Consider the following 15,100-nt stretch of genomic DNA (forward strand, 5'->3'; position numbering starts at 1 on the left):
AGCTCTACAGCGAAGGTATTTTTATTTTATTTCCTCTCCGAGTGTGGAAACGCTGAAACTGTGTGTCTGCTTCTCTGCTGACCCGAGAACAGTTGCTGACTGCGCTTACCCCGGGTTATTTCTGGGTCAAGTAAAGTTGAGTGGCAACAGAGGGCTATAGGCACGGTCATCGGCTATAAGAGAAAAATAAATAAATCAGTGGAGCAGACATAGTCGGGGGTGACATGTACGCACCTCCTGAACTGCTGATACAAGCAGCGAGAAGTGTCACCGTTTCCTGCATAACCAATGAAAAACGGGCCGCATTCAAAGTCAGAACTGTGTCACTGCATTTTTTTTTTTAGCAAATCATGTGAAGCTTTTAAATGAAAGGCTACGGGTCGGGACACGAAGTGCTCCTGGCCGGGCAAAGCTTGGCCCTGTGGTGGAGCGACAGGAGACGGAGTGAAGCCCTGGTGCAGCCCACGCCCGTGCACCCGGAGCACCGTGTCCGGGAATACTGATGCCGTGGTGCAGGGGCGTAGCAGCCGCCTGCAGGGCCCCCGGGGGGGCACCCGGGTTCTGTGCCACCCACAGATTTATCTGATGTCCTACAACTTTGAGACAAAATAAATCAAATTAAAAAACTACAACTTGAATGTAGAAGGTCAAACCAAAGCATATCAGATGGTAATTGAGATGATGAAAGTGAGACGTTTTTTTTAATTTTGTGAAAACAATTTATCATTTTCTCAGAAGGCTGTAAAACTAGGCGGTACTTTCTTAAAGGGGACCTATTATGGCATCTAATGCCTATTTTAAACAGGCCTTGAATGTCTTAAAAACAAGCTCTTGATTGTTTTTGCTAAATAAATTAGAAATTCAGCCTCTGAGCCATGTCTTTATCATCACAGTCTCTAACCTCATTATCTATGAGGGATTCTGAGTGGGCGGGGCTATGATAATGAGGCTCTGTGCTGATTGGCTGCCTGAATGACGCGATACAACGCTACGAAAATATGGCGGAAGCTCCGGCCGGCGGAGTTACACCGTGTCCTAACTGCATGCGATGCGAGTGAGCATCAGCGACAAAATCAATTCCATTGCTTTATCTTCTATTGGACTGTCCTAACTGGCCGCAGCGACGCAGCGCTGCGCAGCGCGGCGTGCCGTTTTGAGCTGAACATTTGTCGGACGCCCTGCTTCTATTTTCTTCCTGTCGCTGGCGTTGAAAGCCGGTTGAAAGCGCTGTAGGAAACGGTCATGGATGAGGAACGGCTGATCCAGTTAGTTGAAATGAGAAGTTATCTCTATGATTCCTCCTCATTTCACTACAAAAACTTCAATAAAGTGGCAGCTGCTGGAGGGAGATGGACAGAGAGCGTCCGATGTCACGCAGTGCGACACGATAGTCGGACGCTCACATGCAGTTACACGGTGTTTAGTTGTGGGCGTGGTTTGCATTTTGGTTACGTAACGAAAATCAGCAGAATCTGAACGGCTCGTAGATCCACATCACACTGGATGGATCATCCGGGCGGCTGTACAGACACTGCAGAATTTGGTTGCTTTCCTTCTTCTCTGAGATGGCAGGCTGAGGGGAGACCACTTTATATATGTTAAAGCAAGAAAAAACATGTTTTTCATAATAGCTCCCCTTTAAGATGAAACATTTCCTCACTTTCAACACTTTCCAAAGTTGTTCTGTGAATAAAATACCTAAATATTTATCATTTATCATTGTGGGTACAACACTGACAGACAGTCATCAGGCCGAGAAACGCCCAGGGATGGACCAGTTGTCTCCCGTGGGCTCCTGGTCCCCTCCGACCTCCTGTCGGGCTCGTTGCCATGGCAGCGCCTCCTCCCATCTCCATCCCCTGCAGGCCGGACCGCTGCTGAGTCCGTGCCAGCTGGACGGCGGCAGCACCGCAAATAAAAAACACGCAGATGCACACGCACACACACGTGTGCGCAGGGCGACCGAAACACACCCGCAGCAGTCACATAAATCAAACGCTTGGCCGTCCTCTCTGCGCGCGCAGCGTCCGCCCCGGTTACCTGGCAACCGTCCCACCGACAACAGCTGCTGCCACAGCAACGGTGCACAATGCAGGCTTTCCCCTTCCCAGTCCGACTCTTGTTAGTATTTATTTGACAAGACAGAAGACGAAATAAACCAGAAACAGAGCGTCACACAATGCATTTAACACGGCATGGAATTTTAATGAATGCATGGACGTAATCAGAAGCGTTGAATGTATGGGCTCAAATTATATGGGCCATACCTGCCAACATTGGGCTGTGAAAAATAGGGAGATTTTCTGGGGTAGCGGTTGGAATGCTCCACTCACAACATCCCCGCCCTGATATAAACAAGGCGACTTTTAATTAGCTTTAAATCCATAGCTACAATGAAATGTGCTAAAATGTAACTCCCAAAATTATTCTACAGCCTTCTTGGAGCCAAATAAGTTTAGTATTAATAACAATAAAATACAATATTTGTAGAATTTTCCAGGTTCCCTTTGTCACCCAAGGACCTGTTGTAGTTGTAGTTGCAGACTTTGCAGCTTCAATCACTTTCTTGGAGGAACATACTTGTGGCCAGGGCTGGTATGGTTAATCTTGCAAGAAAGGAGTGCGCAAAGAGTAGAATTATCCATACTCAATGTGTTTTCTGTGAGGATCTTTTTCACCATGCTGAATGACCTCTCTGAGCTTGCATTGCTGTGAGGGATGCAGAGCATTGCCTTCATCAGTGATGCCAGATTTGTAAAGCTCTCCTCTTTCCCTAGAAGAACCCAGAACCTTCAACTCTCTCTTCCTGTGGGAGATCCTTGCTTGCTATGACTTGATACTCCACCAACTCTTCCCTCAGCTTTTTTTCAAAGCATTTTCTCAAACAAAACAAATTTTCAAATTTTCAAATAACAAAATAACATATTTTAACCATTTTCCAAACAATAAAATCTGAAAAATGGTTCAAATATGTTATTTTGTAACTTGAAAATTTTAAAATATGTTTATGTAATGCTTTGCTGATGAGAAAATATGTTTCTCTATTTTTCTTATTTTTGTGAGGGGGGATATATATTGTTTTTCGGCACTACCTTGTTCTCTATAGCTGATATAACATGAATTACTGTGGGATCGATAAAGTTCTTATTTTTGCCATCTGAGAAAATTAAACATATTATTTTTGGTGCCTAACTGTTTCCCAAGTATATTAGTGCGTGTGTGAATGAATAAATGAGACGTAAAACGTAAATTTCTTTGTAGAAAGGCGCTTTATGAAAATAAGTCCATTCACTTGTATTAGTTTACAGCGCAGTCTTGCCACATCCAATATGGCGGCGACGTTGACGTATTGGCAGCTCCATGGGGCGGAGCTTGGACGTAGGCAGTGCTTTTGCGTTGGGTTGCCAGGTTTGTCAGGAACCCGTTAATATAATACATCCATGCAGGAACCCCGACACGCGAAACACCATTGACTCATTTCACTTTAAAATCGGGAGATAAGCGGGAGAAATTACAAATCGGGAGCAGGGCGGGAGAAATGGTTGAAAATCGGGAGACTCCCGCTTAAATCGGGAGTGTTGGCAGGTATGATATGGGCTCAAATTAAAGCCATAAATATTTTGTATCTGTAAATAAACTTTGTACTTGTAGAAATATTTTGTGCATGTACAAAATATATTTGTACTTGAAGAAATATTTTGTACATGTGCAAAAAATATTTGTACTTGTAGAAATATTTTGTGCATGTGCAAAACATATTTGTACTTGTAGAAATATTTTGTGCATGTGCAAAAAAAATTGGTACTTGTAGAAATATTTTGTGCACGTGCACAAAATATTTCTCAAATTATATGGGCTCAAATTAAAGCCATAAATATTTTGAATCTGTAAATAAACTTTGTACTTGTAGAAATATTTTGTGCATGTGCAAAACATATTTGTACTTGTAGAAATATTTTGTACATGTGCAAAAAATATTTGTACTTGTAGAAATATTTTGTGCATGTGCAAAAAATATTTGTACTTGTAGAAATATTTTGTGCATGTGCAAAAAATATTTGTACTTGTAGAAATATTTTGTGCATGTGCAAAGAAAATTGGTACTTGTACAAATATTTTTTGCACATGCACAAAATATTTCTACAAGTACAAAGCTTATTTACAGATACAAAATATGTATGGCTTTAATTTGAGCCCATATGAATGTAAAGTAAATAATGTAAAATGTGTGAGTATAAAATGTCAAGGGCAGGCTACAAGAATGAATAAAACATGTTTTGAAAGTATTGTAGTGATAGCAGAAAACTATTTTGCAACGTGAAACTGCAGTTCTGAAAGCAGACCAGGCGTCGTCTGCCCCCTACTGGCGTGGGGGTGTAACAGTTGTGAAATGAAGAAGAAGTGAACTTTTTAGTTGTGAAAATTGTTTTATTGATAGAATCGTGTTTTTTTTGTTTTTCTTTTGTTTTTATTTTTATCCCCGATTTTTTTCCCATTTGTATCACCCAGTGCTCCTGTCGTGCCAAAAAGTGATTGCCTGCCAGAATCTGATTTCTCCCCTGAAAATGGGTCTTTTTACCTGCCAAAAATTGATTGAAGGCCAAATACAATTAATGAAAGGTTGTTTCTACCTAAATATGATTTGATCTCATTCTTGAGCTTCATAATATAAACACTAGAGCTCACAGGATTGCTTTTAACTCTTTTAAAGGACCATTACAACACAAAATAGGCATTTTCACCTGCCAAAAATTGATTGAAGACCAAATACAGTTAATGAAAGGTTGTTTCTGACTAAATATGACTTGATCTCATTCTTGAGTTTCATAATCTGAAAATCTGATATTTTAGCGCTATCGTTCAACGGGCTGCTGTGCGCGCTCCCGCGGCCAGAAATCAGATTCTGGCAGGAAATCACTTCTTGGCACGACACTCCTACCTAAGTCAGTCCTGGACATAGATTTGTGTTTTAATCATTTTCACTTCGTACGGTTACAGAACTGAAATCAAGCACAAAAGTATTGTTTTTACCAAAATTGATATCAGTCTAAAAATAAATATTATCCTACTATGCTGCTTATTTTAACTAGATTTTATAAAGCAATCATCTTTAGTGATTGTTCAAGTGACTGCAAACCTTTTATATGCTGGGCCTAAAACTTAATCAGAGCTACATGTTGCACTCAGAACAACCAAAAACAACCTCAAGAGAACGTTTCAGTTGGTTGGTTCGAAATAACCTTTAGAAAACCGTAAATGTTCCCTAAACGTTTGGTGTTAGTGGGGTAGCACTCAGTAAAGGCCCTGGCACAAGCTTGGCTGTAAACCTGTGACCAGAGGGTGACTCTAGAACCAGATTTTTAGGAGACCTAAGCACCCGGAGTCCTGGCCCGCAAGGCAAGATAAACTTCACTTACATTTTAATGCAAGTTTAGACCATCATTCCCTCATGTGTGAAAGAAAACATATTTTGGTTAGAGAACACTGAGTAAACCAATAAATCTAAGAAAGGTTATTTAAATGCTGAGCTACAGCAAGAGAGGAATGGATAGTAACCATAAAAGAAATGAATATCGTATTTCACCAATTAACAGCCCAGGCGTTTGATTACCATAATCAACTTTAGAAGAACCCGGCAGTTATTCACTGTCTTTATTTTTACACAGACCTGCACCACGACATTATGTGCAAAGTACAAAAGTACTGTTAGGTATAAGGTAAACAAATCTGTAAATACAAATGTTGCAAACCGTATGTATCTATCTAAACAATCGGTAGCCGAGGCTTTAAAAATCTAAAATTTAAACTTTAAGAAATTGATTTCCATAGTGGGGGGGAAAAAAATCATAAAATGACAAAAAAAAAATGTACAAGACATTAAAAAAAGTGCATAGGCAAAAATAAATAGCCACAATCTGAAAGAAAATAATGAAATAAAGAGAAGAAAATAACCAAAGTGATACAAAACAATCTCAATATGAGGAAATCATCTAGAAATGGCCAAGAAATGTCACAAATTGATGCACACTGGCATAAAAGCAATGGAAGATGTACTAAATAGTCACAAGCGGATGCAACAAAACAAATATAGAATAGATCTCTTTATTGTTGCTAAACATGTTTAGTGAAATTAACAGCAACAATACAATAAAATACAATAAAAAACACTTTAAAATACAATACAATGCCTTACAATACTTAAAAATACAGTACAATATTATATTGTGAAATGAAGAGGTGGTCCCAGGAGGTGATTAGTGTCACTAATCAGTGAAGCAAAAGTGTAATGTGACCACTGCATGATGAAAAATGAGACAAAAGGGAAACAAACCCACCAAAAAGACAAAATTAATACAAAACAATCTAAATCTGCTAGAAAAGAGAGAGGCCTAAAATGATAAATGAAAATTATTCAAAATTACGATAATTTGGGGAGATAATCGGCTCCTGAACCTTCTACAACTCTTCGGTTACACATGAAACAGTTTACTGCATCATATTTGGCATCGACTCCTCTTACTCGTTACCACTTCTACACGTCATCACCCCCCCCCCCCCCGCTCTAACGACCGAGTGCTCACTTGAGATGGAGACTTTGACTAATGGGGTGAAAAGTGCATGGAGATGCTGTCGTGGCCCGTGCACCGGCCGGGTCGTGAGGACAGCACCTGCTGGGACATTTAACCTCACCTGGACACGGCCGAGGGGGCAATTAGCAGCAGAACTGTGGGCCGACAACGCTCACATCCAGGAGGGAGGGGGCATTATGTAAAGCCGGGCTCTGCTGGTGCAGCGGAGGGAGGGCAGGGGTCAGGGCCCCTGCAGGCCGTTATGCAACAGCAGAGGCATCTCCACGACTGTCCTCCGGCCACGGCTTCACCCGGTCACAGCATTATCACAAGTGTCCTTTAGAGCAGCGGTTCTCCAATGGGGGTACGTGAAGGCACTACAGGGGGTACGTGAGATTTTAAAATATACATATATTTAAAAAGCAGAGGTGTCAAGTAACAAAGTACAAATACTTTGTTACCTTAAGTAGAAATTTTGGTTATCTATACTTCACTGGAGTAATTATTTTTCAGACGACTTTTTACTTTTACTCCTTACATTTTCACACAATCATCTGTACTTTTTACTCCTTACATTTTAAAAACAGCCTTGTTACTCTATTTCATTTCGGCCTTTAAAAAAATAACTATCCAGTTAAATTGCTCCATCCGGATAGAGTGAATTTGGTTGTGGTTGTTTCAGATGTTCTTGTCCAGTTTTGTTCTTACATCCGTTCCCTCAGATTCCTGCAACTAAACTTGGATGTACATTCCAATAAAGGTTAGGATAAATGATAACATGCCTCTGAAGTTTGACTTTTTGCACCATTACAATACTTATAGGCAATTAGTCATCATATCTCCTGCTCTCTGAAACACATGTTAATGCTCAATAGTACACATATATGGTTCTTTAATATATTTGTATTTGTATATATACTAAGATGCATATTTGTATTTGTATATATACTAAGATGCATTCATTTTCAATGGCTTTTGTCCTTAATGGCTTTTTCCCCCTTACATTACTTTTACTTTTACACTTTAAGTAGTTTTTGAAACCAGTACTTTTATACTTTTACTTGAGTAAAAAAACTTGAGTTGATACTTCAACTTCTACAGGAGTATTTTTAAACTCTAGTATCTATACTTCTACCTGAGTAATGAATGTGAATAATTTTGACACCTCTGTTAAAAAGTAGCATCCATGCAAAAATCCTTTAAAAATAAATATTTCATAAATAATTGAGGAAAATATAAGTCTAAATTCATAAAATTAATTTTATCTTCAGGAGTAGGCTATTCAACTTATTATCCTAAAACTGCAGAGTATCCCCCACACCAGGATGGTTCCACCTAACCTGTCAAATGCCACCTGGCTTCACCTGTCAATCACTTGGACCAACGATGGAGTCGTGGTTGAAGCATAGCAGCAATATTTTTATGTTTAATAAATCAGTTACTGATGGCACAGTGCTCTGTTTTAGGTCTTTTTTTTTTTTACAACCAAAAGTGCTTTGAATGAATGGTTTATTTCGGACAGAATACATTGAAACATTTACATGTTCATTTCACAAATAAAATAAAAGGTAAATAGAAATGTCCGAAAAAGGAGTAGGCTGAGGCCAAGGGCTTATTATAACCTATCCTGTGCAGTGTATATCATTCACACAATATGGCATCCGGTGCATGATATTACACAAATAAGAAAAGAAATATATATATAAAAAAAGAGAGAAACTGTCATTGCATTATATTATATAAAAATAGTAATACCAATAATGCAAAAAGGGGTATATAGTGGTGCTATTTTCATGTTAATCTATAATAGGCTACACCAACATGATTAACAGATTTCTTTACAACTGTTTATCGTTTTATATTTAAACATTTTTTTGAAAACATAAATTGAGGTACACATTCTTAAATCCTTATCACAGCAATTCCACTTTGCGCTGGTTAAGGGGTACTTGGCTGAAAAAATATTTCACAGGGGGTACATCAGTGAAAAAAGGTTGAGGACCACTGATTTAGAGGATGCTTCCCTTTCTGCGTTGGGAACTTTGGCAGAATAAAGCCTCAAAAATGCTCCTCCACAGAGAACAATTGTCCTTGAGCTGCAGATGAGGGAGGTGGGTCCTTGAAAATCCTCCCAGTAATCCACATTTCTGCCAAGAGAGCTGAATATTATGCAGATGTGAGAGGAGCGTCGCGGGACATCTAACTGGCCTGCAGACCCTTCGGGGTGTTCCTCATTACCTGCTGAAGCAGGGGCTTTACTCCTGGCAGTGATGAGTCAGAACAGACGACGCCGGGGCTTAATTACCGTCCTGCGACCACTCCAGCTCCGTCGTCAGCCAATTGCAAGACTTAACAGCTCAAGGACACAGAACCGGCTGAAACATGCAGTTAGCTGAACGCCTCTCTGTCCATCAGTTCTGCGAAGGTGGCTGGTCCTCTCACTGCTGAGGAGAAACTTTTCAGCTGCGGTGCACAAGACCGAGCACCTCGGAGCTCAGGGGAACACATAAGAATACTGTCCTGGTCCTGTCCACCATGAAGGCTGTTAGACCTGGGGCCGGATTCACATTAAACATTACGAAAAAAAATCTAATTTTTTTCTTAAGTTCAGTCTTAAGAAAGTCATATTCTCCAAAAATTCAGTATTTTCTCAACTTTAAGAAAAAAAGGAATAAAATTGTATTCTTGAAATAAGTTCTCAAAATTTCTTTTTTCCTCAACTCTGACAATCTTGACCTGTCTTAAAATTTCTGTGAAAAGGTAATCCTCAAATATGACCTTCCACATTTTAGACAAGGTCATAGTTTGGGTATATACTTTGTAATCAATTACACAAAGAGCCTGTTAACTGTTTAGCATGTTAGTTTCTTAATTTTCCCCAATAGTTTTCGCACATCAAGCTCCTGCATCTTTTTCTTTCCATGTTTAGTGAGTGACTTGACGGTTAAGATGCAAACTACCTGTATATATGTTTGTTGGCACATGCAATGCAATGACATTAAGAAGTTCTTAAGTAGGAAAAATAAAAGAAATCCCTTAGAAATGACAGTTAAGAAAATATTGAGGAATTGCACTTAAGAACTTTATTTTAGATCTTAGACATTTTACATATTGGTGAATCCAACCCCTGGCTTTTACACTAATGAGAATTCTAAAAGGTTCCTTTAACCAGCATTTGGAGCATCAGTTCTCAAAATGAGCAATATTTCATGCCACAGTCAAGATTAACTAGTTTAACAATCCCTTTCTGTATTTTACCACATTTACAAAAAACACACAACACATGATCTGATTTTTTTTAGGGGTTTTATTAAACAACTCTGCACAACAGCGGATGTGGTGACTGTTAACGCAGCAGAGACGGCGCTGGAAGGCCGGGACTTCAGGCAGTCTCTTCCTTGGTAACGCGATCCTTCTTGAGCGGTCCCTGTGGATGAAAGAGGACGCCGTCAGTAACGCGGCAATACTCGACTACTTGGCTGTTTAAATTATTAGATTCAACTGATATGTTAAAGTACAGGGCAACGGATTGCAGTTTATTTAAATGATGGTTATATTTTGATTGTTGTACAGTGACCTTGAGAGCCAATACATTTTATTTGTTATCGTTGTTCCCAGATTGTGAACAGAGAGCCACCACAGACAGGCCGTGCCCCCATGCCTAGCTGGACTTCAATATAGCACTGGAATGGAACCCGGAGTCCAGACTGAAGCTGGACCAGGTTACGATCAGTGCAGGACGACGTCAAAGTCTCTCGTTTGGAGGTTTTGATTGAACATTTGAGTTGTTTGAAAAAGCATTTTACCATGAATGCTTTCTTTTCCTCGATGGTCTGGAAGCGTCCGTGACCGAACTTGGAGGTGGTGTCGATGAACTTCAGGTCGATCTTCTCCAGAGCACGCCGGCTGCTCTGCACCAGCAGAGACTGGAGAGGAAAAGATTTAAAAACTGAGTTTGGGTTCAGGATTACAGAGTTGTTAAGCCAGAAGTGTTGCTGCCATCGGTTCTCACCTTGCGCAGAGTCAGCACCCTCTTCTTGGTTCCCACGACGCATCCCTTCACCATGACGAAGTCGTTGGTCACATCTCCGTAGTGGACAAATCCACCCTGAGGTTTAAAGAAAAGGGTTAAGTCACTTGTGCTTTCCAGCGTTACTGAAGCCTACGTGTCCCGGCCGGGCGTGTCCCTCACCAGGGGGTTGATGCTCTTGTTGGACAGATCGTACTCCGTGGACGCATTGTTCTTGATCAGCTTGCCGTCCTTGGTGTGGTAGCCCTGGCCGATCTTGTAGATCTTCTTGTTGATCTCCGTCCGGTGGTGGTATCCCTTCTGACCGGCGCGGGCCACGGAGAAGGCCACGCGGGCAGGATGCCAGGCGCCGATGCAGGCCACCTTACGCAGACCACGATGGGTCTTACGGGGAAGCTTCTTTGTGTGCCAACGGCTGGTGACGCCTGAGAAAACACCACAGTTGGTCAGAATCACAATATCAGTTTGTTTATACTCTTAATACTGCAGTTAAGAGGTCAGAAAGAGGCCACACCTTTGTATCCGTGACCCTTGGTGACGCCAATGACGTCGATCATCTCGTCCTGGGAGAAGACGGTGTTCACGGGCACGGCCTGCTCCAGCTTCTCGCGGGCCCAGTCCACCTTATCGGAGATGGAGCCGCCGTTCAGCTGCACCTCCATGAGGTGAGCCTTCTTCTGCCTCAGCGGCAGCAGACGCATCTAAACGCAAAAATAAGAAAGGTCAAAACGTGCAACACCAATTACAGAAATGAGAAAAATCATTCTGGCTCTAGTCTCAGAAGGAAGGCAGCATGGAAGATATCCTCATAGAAATCGGGCGCCATGCCTGACGCAGGATCCGTGGTCTCATCAGTGACAGCGCAGAAAGCTAACGACCGGCCGGGTCGGCCACATACCTGTGTGTGGGTGATGATGCGGACGACCTGGCAGTACTTCTTCATGGCGGCGAAGTCCTTCTCCAGCTGCTTCTTGCCCTCGTCGTCCTGCCATTTCTTGGAGTATTTGGTGTAAGCCTTCTTCTTGGACTTGTACCTGAGAGCATGAAGCAGTGCGAAAGTTGGCACGGGTCCCTCATGGCCCCCAGGGGGTCAGCGGAGGAACCCAGCGCTTGGCTGCGAGCGCTCCCTCCAGCAGGAGGAGCAGTACGTCAGCGTCAGGAGGATTTCGGCTCATGGCGCGGTTTCTAAGAAGCACTTTCCACCGGCCAGAGGAGCCCGGAGCTCATCAGGGCACGTGGCGCCTGAGCGGAGCTGCCAGAGGCCACCGGGATGTTAGACGATGTTTCATTTCATCCACCAACTAACATCTGCTTCAAAATACTTCACACACAAATTGTTAACTACAAACACTCACCAGTTCTGGTAGAAGCGGCGCTTGCACTCGTCGCTGATGTGCTCAGCAAAGATGGTCTTGAAGGAGCGGAGGCCACGCGGGGTGTTGACGTAACCGACTACTCCAACCACCATCATGGGAGGGGTCTCCACGATGGTCACGGCCTCCACCACTTCCTTCTTGTTGACCTCTGCACGAAGAAAAAGCACAATACTCAGACCCAGTTCTTCACCGTTAAATCTGCAGCGGTCATTTTAAGGTACAGGGTGCGCTCAGTGCTCGACATGTCAGCATCATGGGTTGTAAAGCCATTCTGTCCGCCCGTCGAGTGTCTCATCACAGGCAGATCACTGTACTGTAGACCTCATATTTTACAAGATGTCGATCCATTTAAATGCAAATGATATAAAGTCTCATTCTAGTGATGCACCGATTGTTCGGCCGAAAAAAAAAACCACTTTCGGTGTTCGATGGAATAAGTGGGGAGGGGGGGGGGGAATTAACAAACAGCGTTGTAATATAAGGAAATAGACTGGCCGCTCACCACAAACATAAATCGTTGGCCAACCAAAAAGTAACCACATAAGAATTTTACCTAACATTCACCAGGAGGTGGAACCAAAACAACATAATGCTGGGAAATTTAAAAAAATGTTTTTTTATGTTCAATAAATATTTTCTACCTTGTAATTTTGTAAAAAAAAAAAAAATCTTTGAAAAGCATGCATAAATCAAATTGATTTGATTTATGCAATGATGAAAAAAATTGGCAAAATAAATGAAAAACTGCCATGTTCGGTATCTGGCCAAGTGTTTATTATTATTTTCGGTTTCGGGCACAAATTTTCATTTCGGTGCATCACTATCATTCATACTCAGCCATGTGGTTTTTACAGATCTCGCAGCACTTACTTGAGCCGGGTCTGTCGACCTCGCGGACGATGTGCGTCATGCCGGCCTTGTAGCCCAGGAAGGCCGTCAGGTGAACCGGCTTGCTGGGGTCATCCTTGGGGAAGCTCTTGGCCTTTCCCCGGTGGCGACGACTCCTTTTGCGGGGCAGGAAGCCCAGGGACCCGTGGCGGGGGGCCGAAAACTTACGGTGGGACTGTTGAGCGAAAGAGATGTCAGTTAGTTAGTGTGTCATCTGTCTGATCACAGTAGTAAATGTACAAAAAAAAGAACCTTGAGTGCCATGAAAGGGACCCAACGCATTTTATTTGTTATCGTTGTTCCCAGATTGTGAACAGAGAGCCACCACAAACAGGCCGTGCCCCCATGCCTAGCTGGACTTCAATATAGCACTGGAATGGAACCCGGAGTCCAGACTGAAGCTGGACCAGGTTACGATCAGTGCAGGACAACGTCAAAGTCTTTCGTTTGGAGGTTTTGATCGAACATTTGAGTTGTTTGAAAAGGCATTTTACCATGAATGTTTTCTTTTCCTCGATGTACAGTAGTAAATGTACAAAAATAAAAGTGCAATATCTCCCAACCTCATACAGGACTGTCTCAGAAAATTAGAATATTGTGAGTTATTTATGTAATGCAATTAAAAAAATAAATAATATCTGATCATGGTTTACAGTTTAAGATTCCCAGAATATTCCAATTTTTTGATAGGATATTGGAGTTTTCTTAAGCTGTAAGCCATGATCAGCAATATTAAAATAAGGCTTGCAATATTTCAGTTGATTTGTAATGAATCCAGAATGTATGACATTTTTGTAATTGCATTACAGAAAATCACAATATTCTAATTTTCTGAGACAGTCCTGTACACATCCTACCTCAATGAATTTCCCCATTGAGGGCAAAATAAAGGATAATCTTATTACTTATTTTCATTCCAATGAAAATACTGTTTATATTTTGTAATTATACATTTTTTACTTTCCTACCCCAGTACACACAAATGTGTGTTGTGCATACTGCTGCTGCAAAAAAAGAATTTCCTTAAAGAGGGAGGAATAAAAGACAATCTAATCCTAACCACCACGTGTAACTGCTTCCTAAAATATATATTTAATTGTTCCTAAACGCATCAGAGTCTGCGTTATATGAGCGTGGGAGTTGAGCCGTGGGCCCAAGGTGGCTGCAATCACAAGCCAACCTCATTACCCGGTAATAATTACTATTTACCGGTAACTGAAAAATAAAAACAGCTGCAGGTTTGAATAATAAGCTTTGTTATTTAACAAGAAGTGGCCTGGTTAAAGCAGCCATTTTGGACCTCGAGTTGCCGGTGTGGTTACTGTCATCTGTTAAAAATAACACTTAAATATCTCAGAAATATTCGTGAAAATCACCTTAAAAGGCTCTGAGATAACAAACTGAGTAATCTATACTAGTTAATTGTAAGGGATGCAACAGATGATGTTGGATTTGCCGATGATGGAGTATCAGACGTGAGCAGTTCAACTCACCATTTTGAGTCCAGTCCGATGAAAGAGGCCTTACAGCGGGTTGACTCTCAATTTATAAGGTGGCAAATATCGCGAGAGTCGGCCCGGGTATTCTTCAGTAAGTCCCGCCCCCGCTCGGACTTTCTCCTGAAGTATTAAAAACTACCACTAGATGGCGCTGCTTGATCAAAAATGAGAGTTAAGTCACAGCAAGCTTCATGAAAGCAGTATTAATAAATATATGAATATATTTTATTATATATTTGGATAAAGTGCTTCGTGCAACTTATAAATATGGTTTTATAACTCATTCATCGGCGAGTGTGAGTGTTTAAGATGTGTAAGAGTGTGTGTGTGTGTATCTTTATGTGTACGGGTATAAGAATAACTTGTTTTGGTGATATTGATATATATATATATCAATTTACATATATACATACATAAACATAAACATATATATATATATATATATATATATATATATATATATATATACATATATATATATACACACACATATTTATTATTTGCTATTTGCTCTTTTGTATTGCACCAATCACCACAACAAACTCCTTGTGTGTGTTAAACTACTTGGCAATAAACTTCTTTCCGATTCTATACACATACATGTGTGTGTGTGTGTGTGTGTGTGTGTGTGTGTGTGTGTATATATATATATATATATATATATATATACACACATACATTATATATATATATATATATATATATATATATATATATATACACACACATACATACTAT

General features: G+C 41.0%; 1 protein-coding gene and 3 non-coding genes across 4 annotated transcripts; all 4 read right to left on the reverse strand.

Annotated features, from left to right (window-relative positions):
• Positions 1 to 9,858: 9,858 nt before the first annotated feature.
• On the reverse strand, positions 9,859 to 14,403 carry rpl3 (ribosomal protein L3). Its single transcript, XM_061712675.1, has 9 exons — positions 14,357 to 14,403; positions 12,846 to 13,038; positions 11,955 to 12,123; positions 11,498 to 11,633; positions 11,114 to 11,300; positions 10,762 to 11,024; positions 10,582 to 10,677; positions 10,376 to 10,495; positions 9,859 to 9,996 (listed from the first exon to the last, which is right to left on the reverse strand). Exons 1-9 carry the CDS (start codon positions 14,357 to 14,359, stop codon positions 9,952 to 9,954), a joined length of 1,212 nt encoding a protein of 403 aa, XP_061568659.1. The 5' UTR covers positions 14,360 to 14,403; the 3' UTR covers positions 9,859 to 9,951.
• Positions 10,176 to 10,307, reverse strand: LOC133422843 (small nucleolar RNA SNORA54). Its single transcript, XR_009770779.1, has one exon. It is a non-coding gene; the product is annotated as a small nucleolar RNA SNORA54 (small nucleolar RNA).
• LOC133422844 (small nucleolar RNA U83B) lies at positions 11,370 to 11,461 on the reverse strand. Its single transcript, XR_009770780.1, has one exon. It is a non-coding gene; the product is annotated as a small nucleolar RNA U83B (small nucleolar RNA).
• On the reverse strand, positions 13,158 to 13,289 carry LOC133422842 (small nucleolar RNA SNORA54). The gene has a single exon (XR_009770778.1). It is a non-coding gene; the product is annotated as a small nucleolar RNA SNORA54 (small nucleolar RNA).
• Positions 14,404 to 15,100: the final 697 nt, after the last annotated feature.

Source organism: Cololabis saira, chromosome 21 (genome assembly GCF_033807715.1).
Source record: "Cololabis saira isolate AMF1-May2022 chromosome 21, fColSai1.1, whole genome shotgun sequence".
NCBI classification, from domain to species: domain Eukaryota; kingdom Metazoa; phylum Chordata; class Actinopteri; order Beloniformes; family Belonidae; genus Cololabis; species Cololabis saira.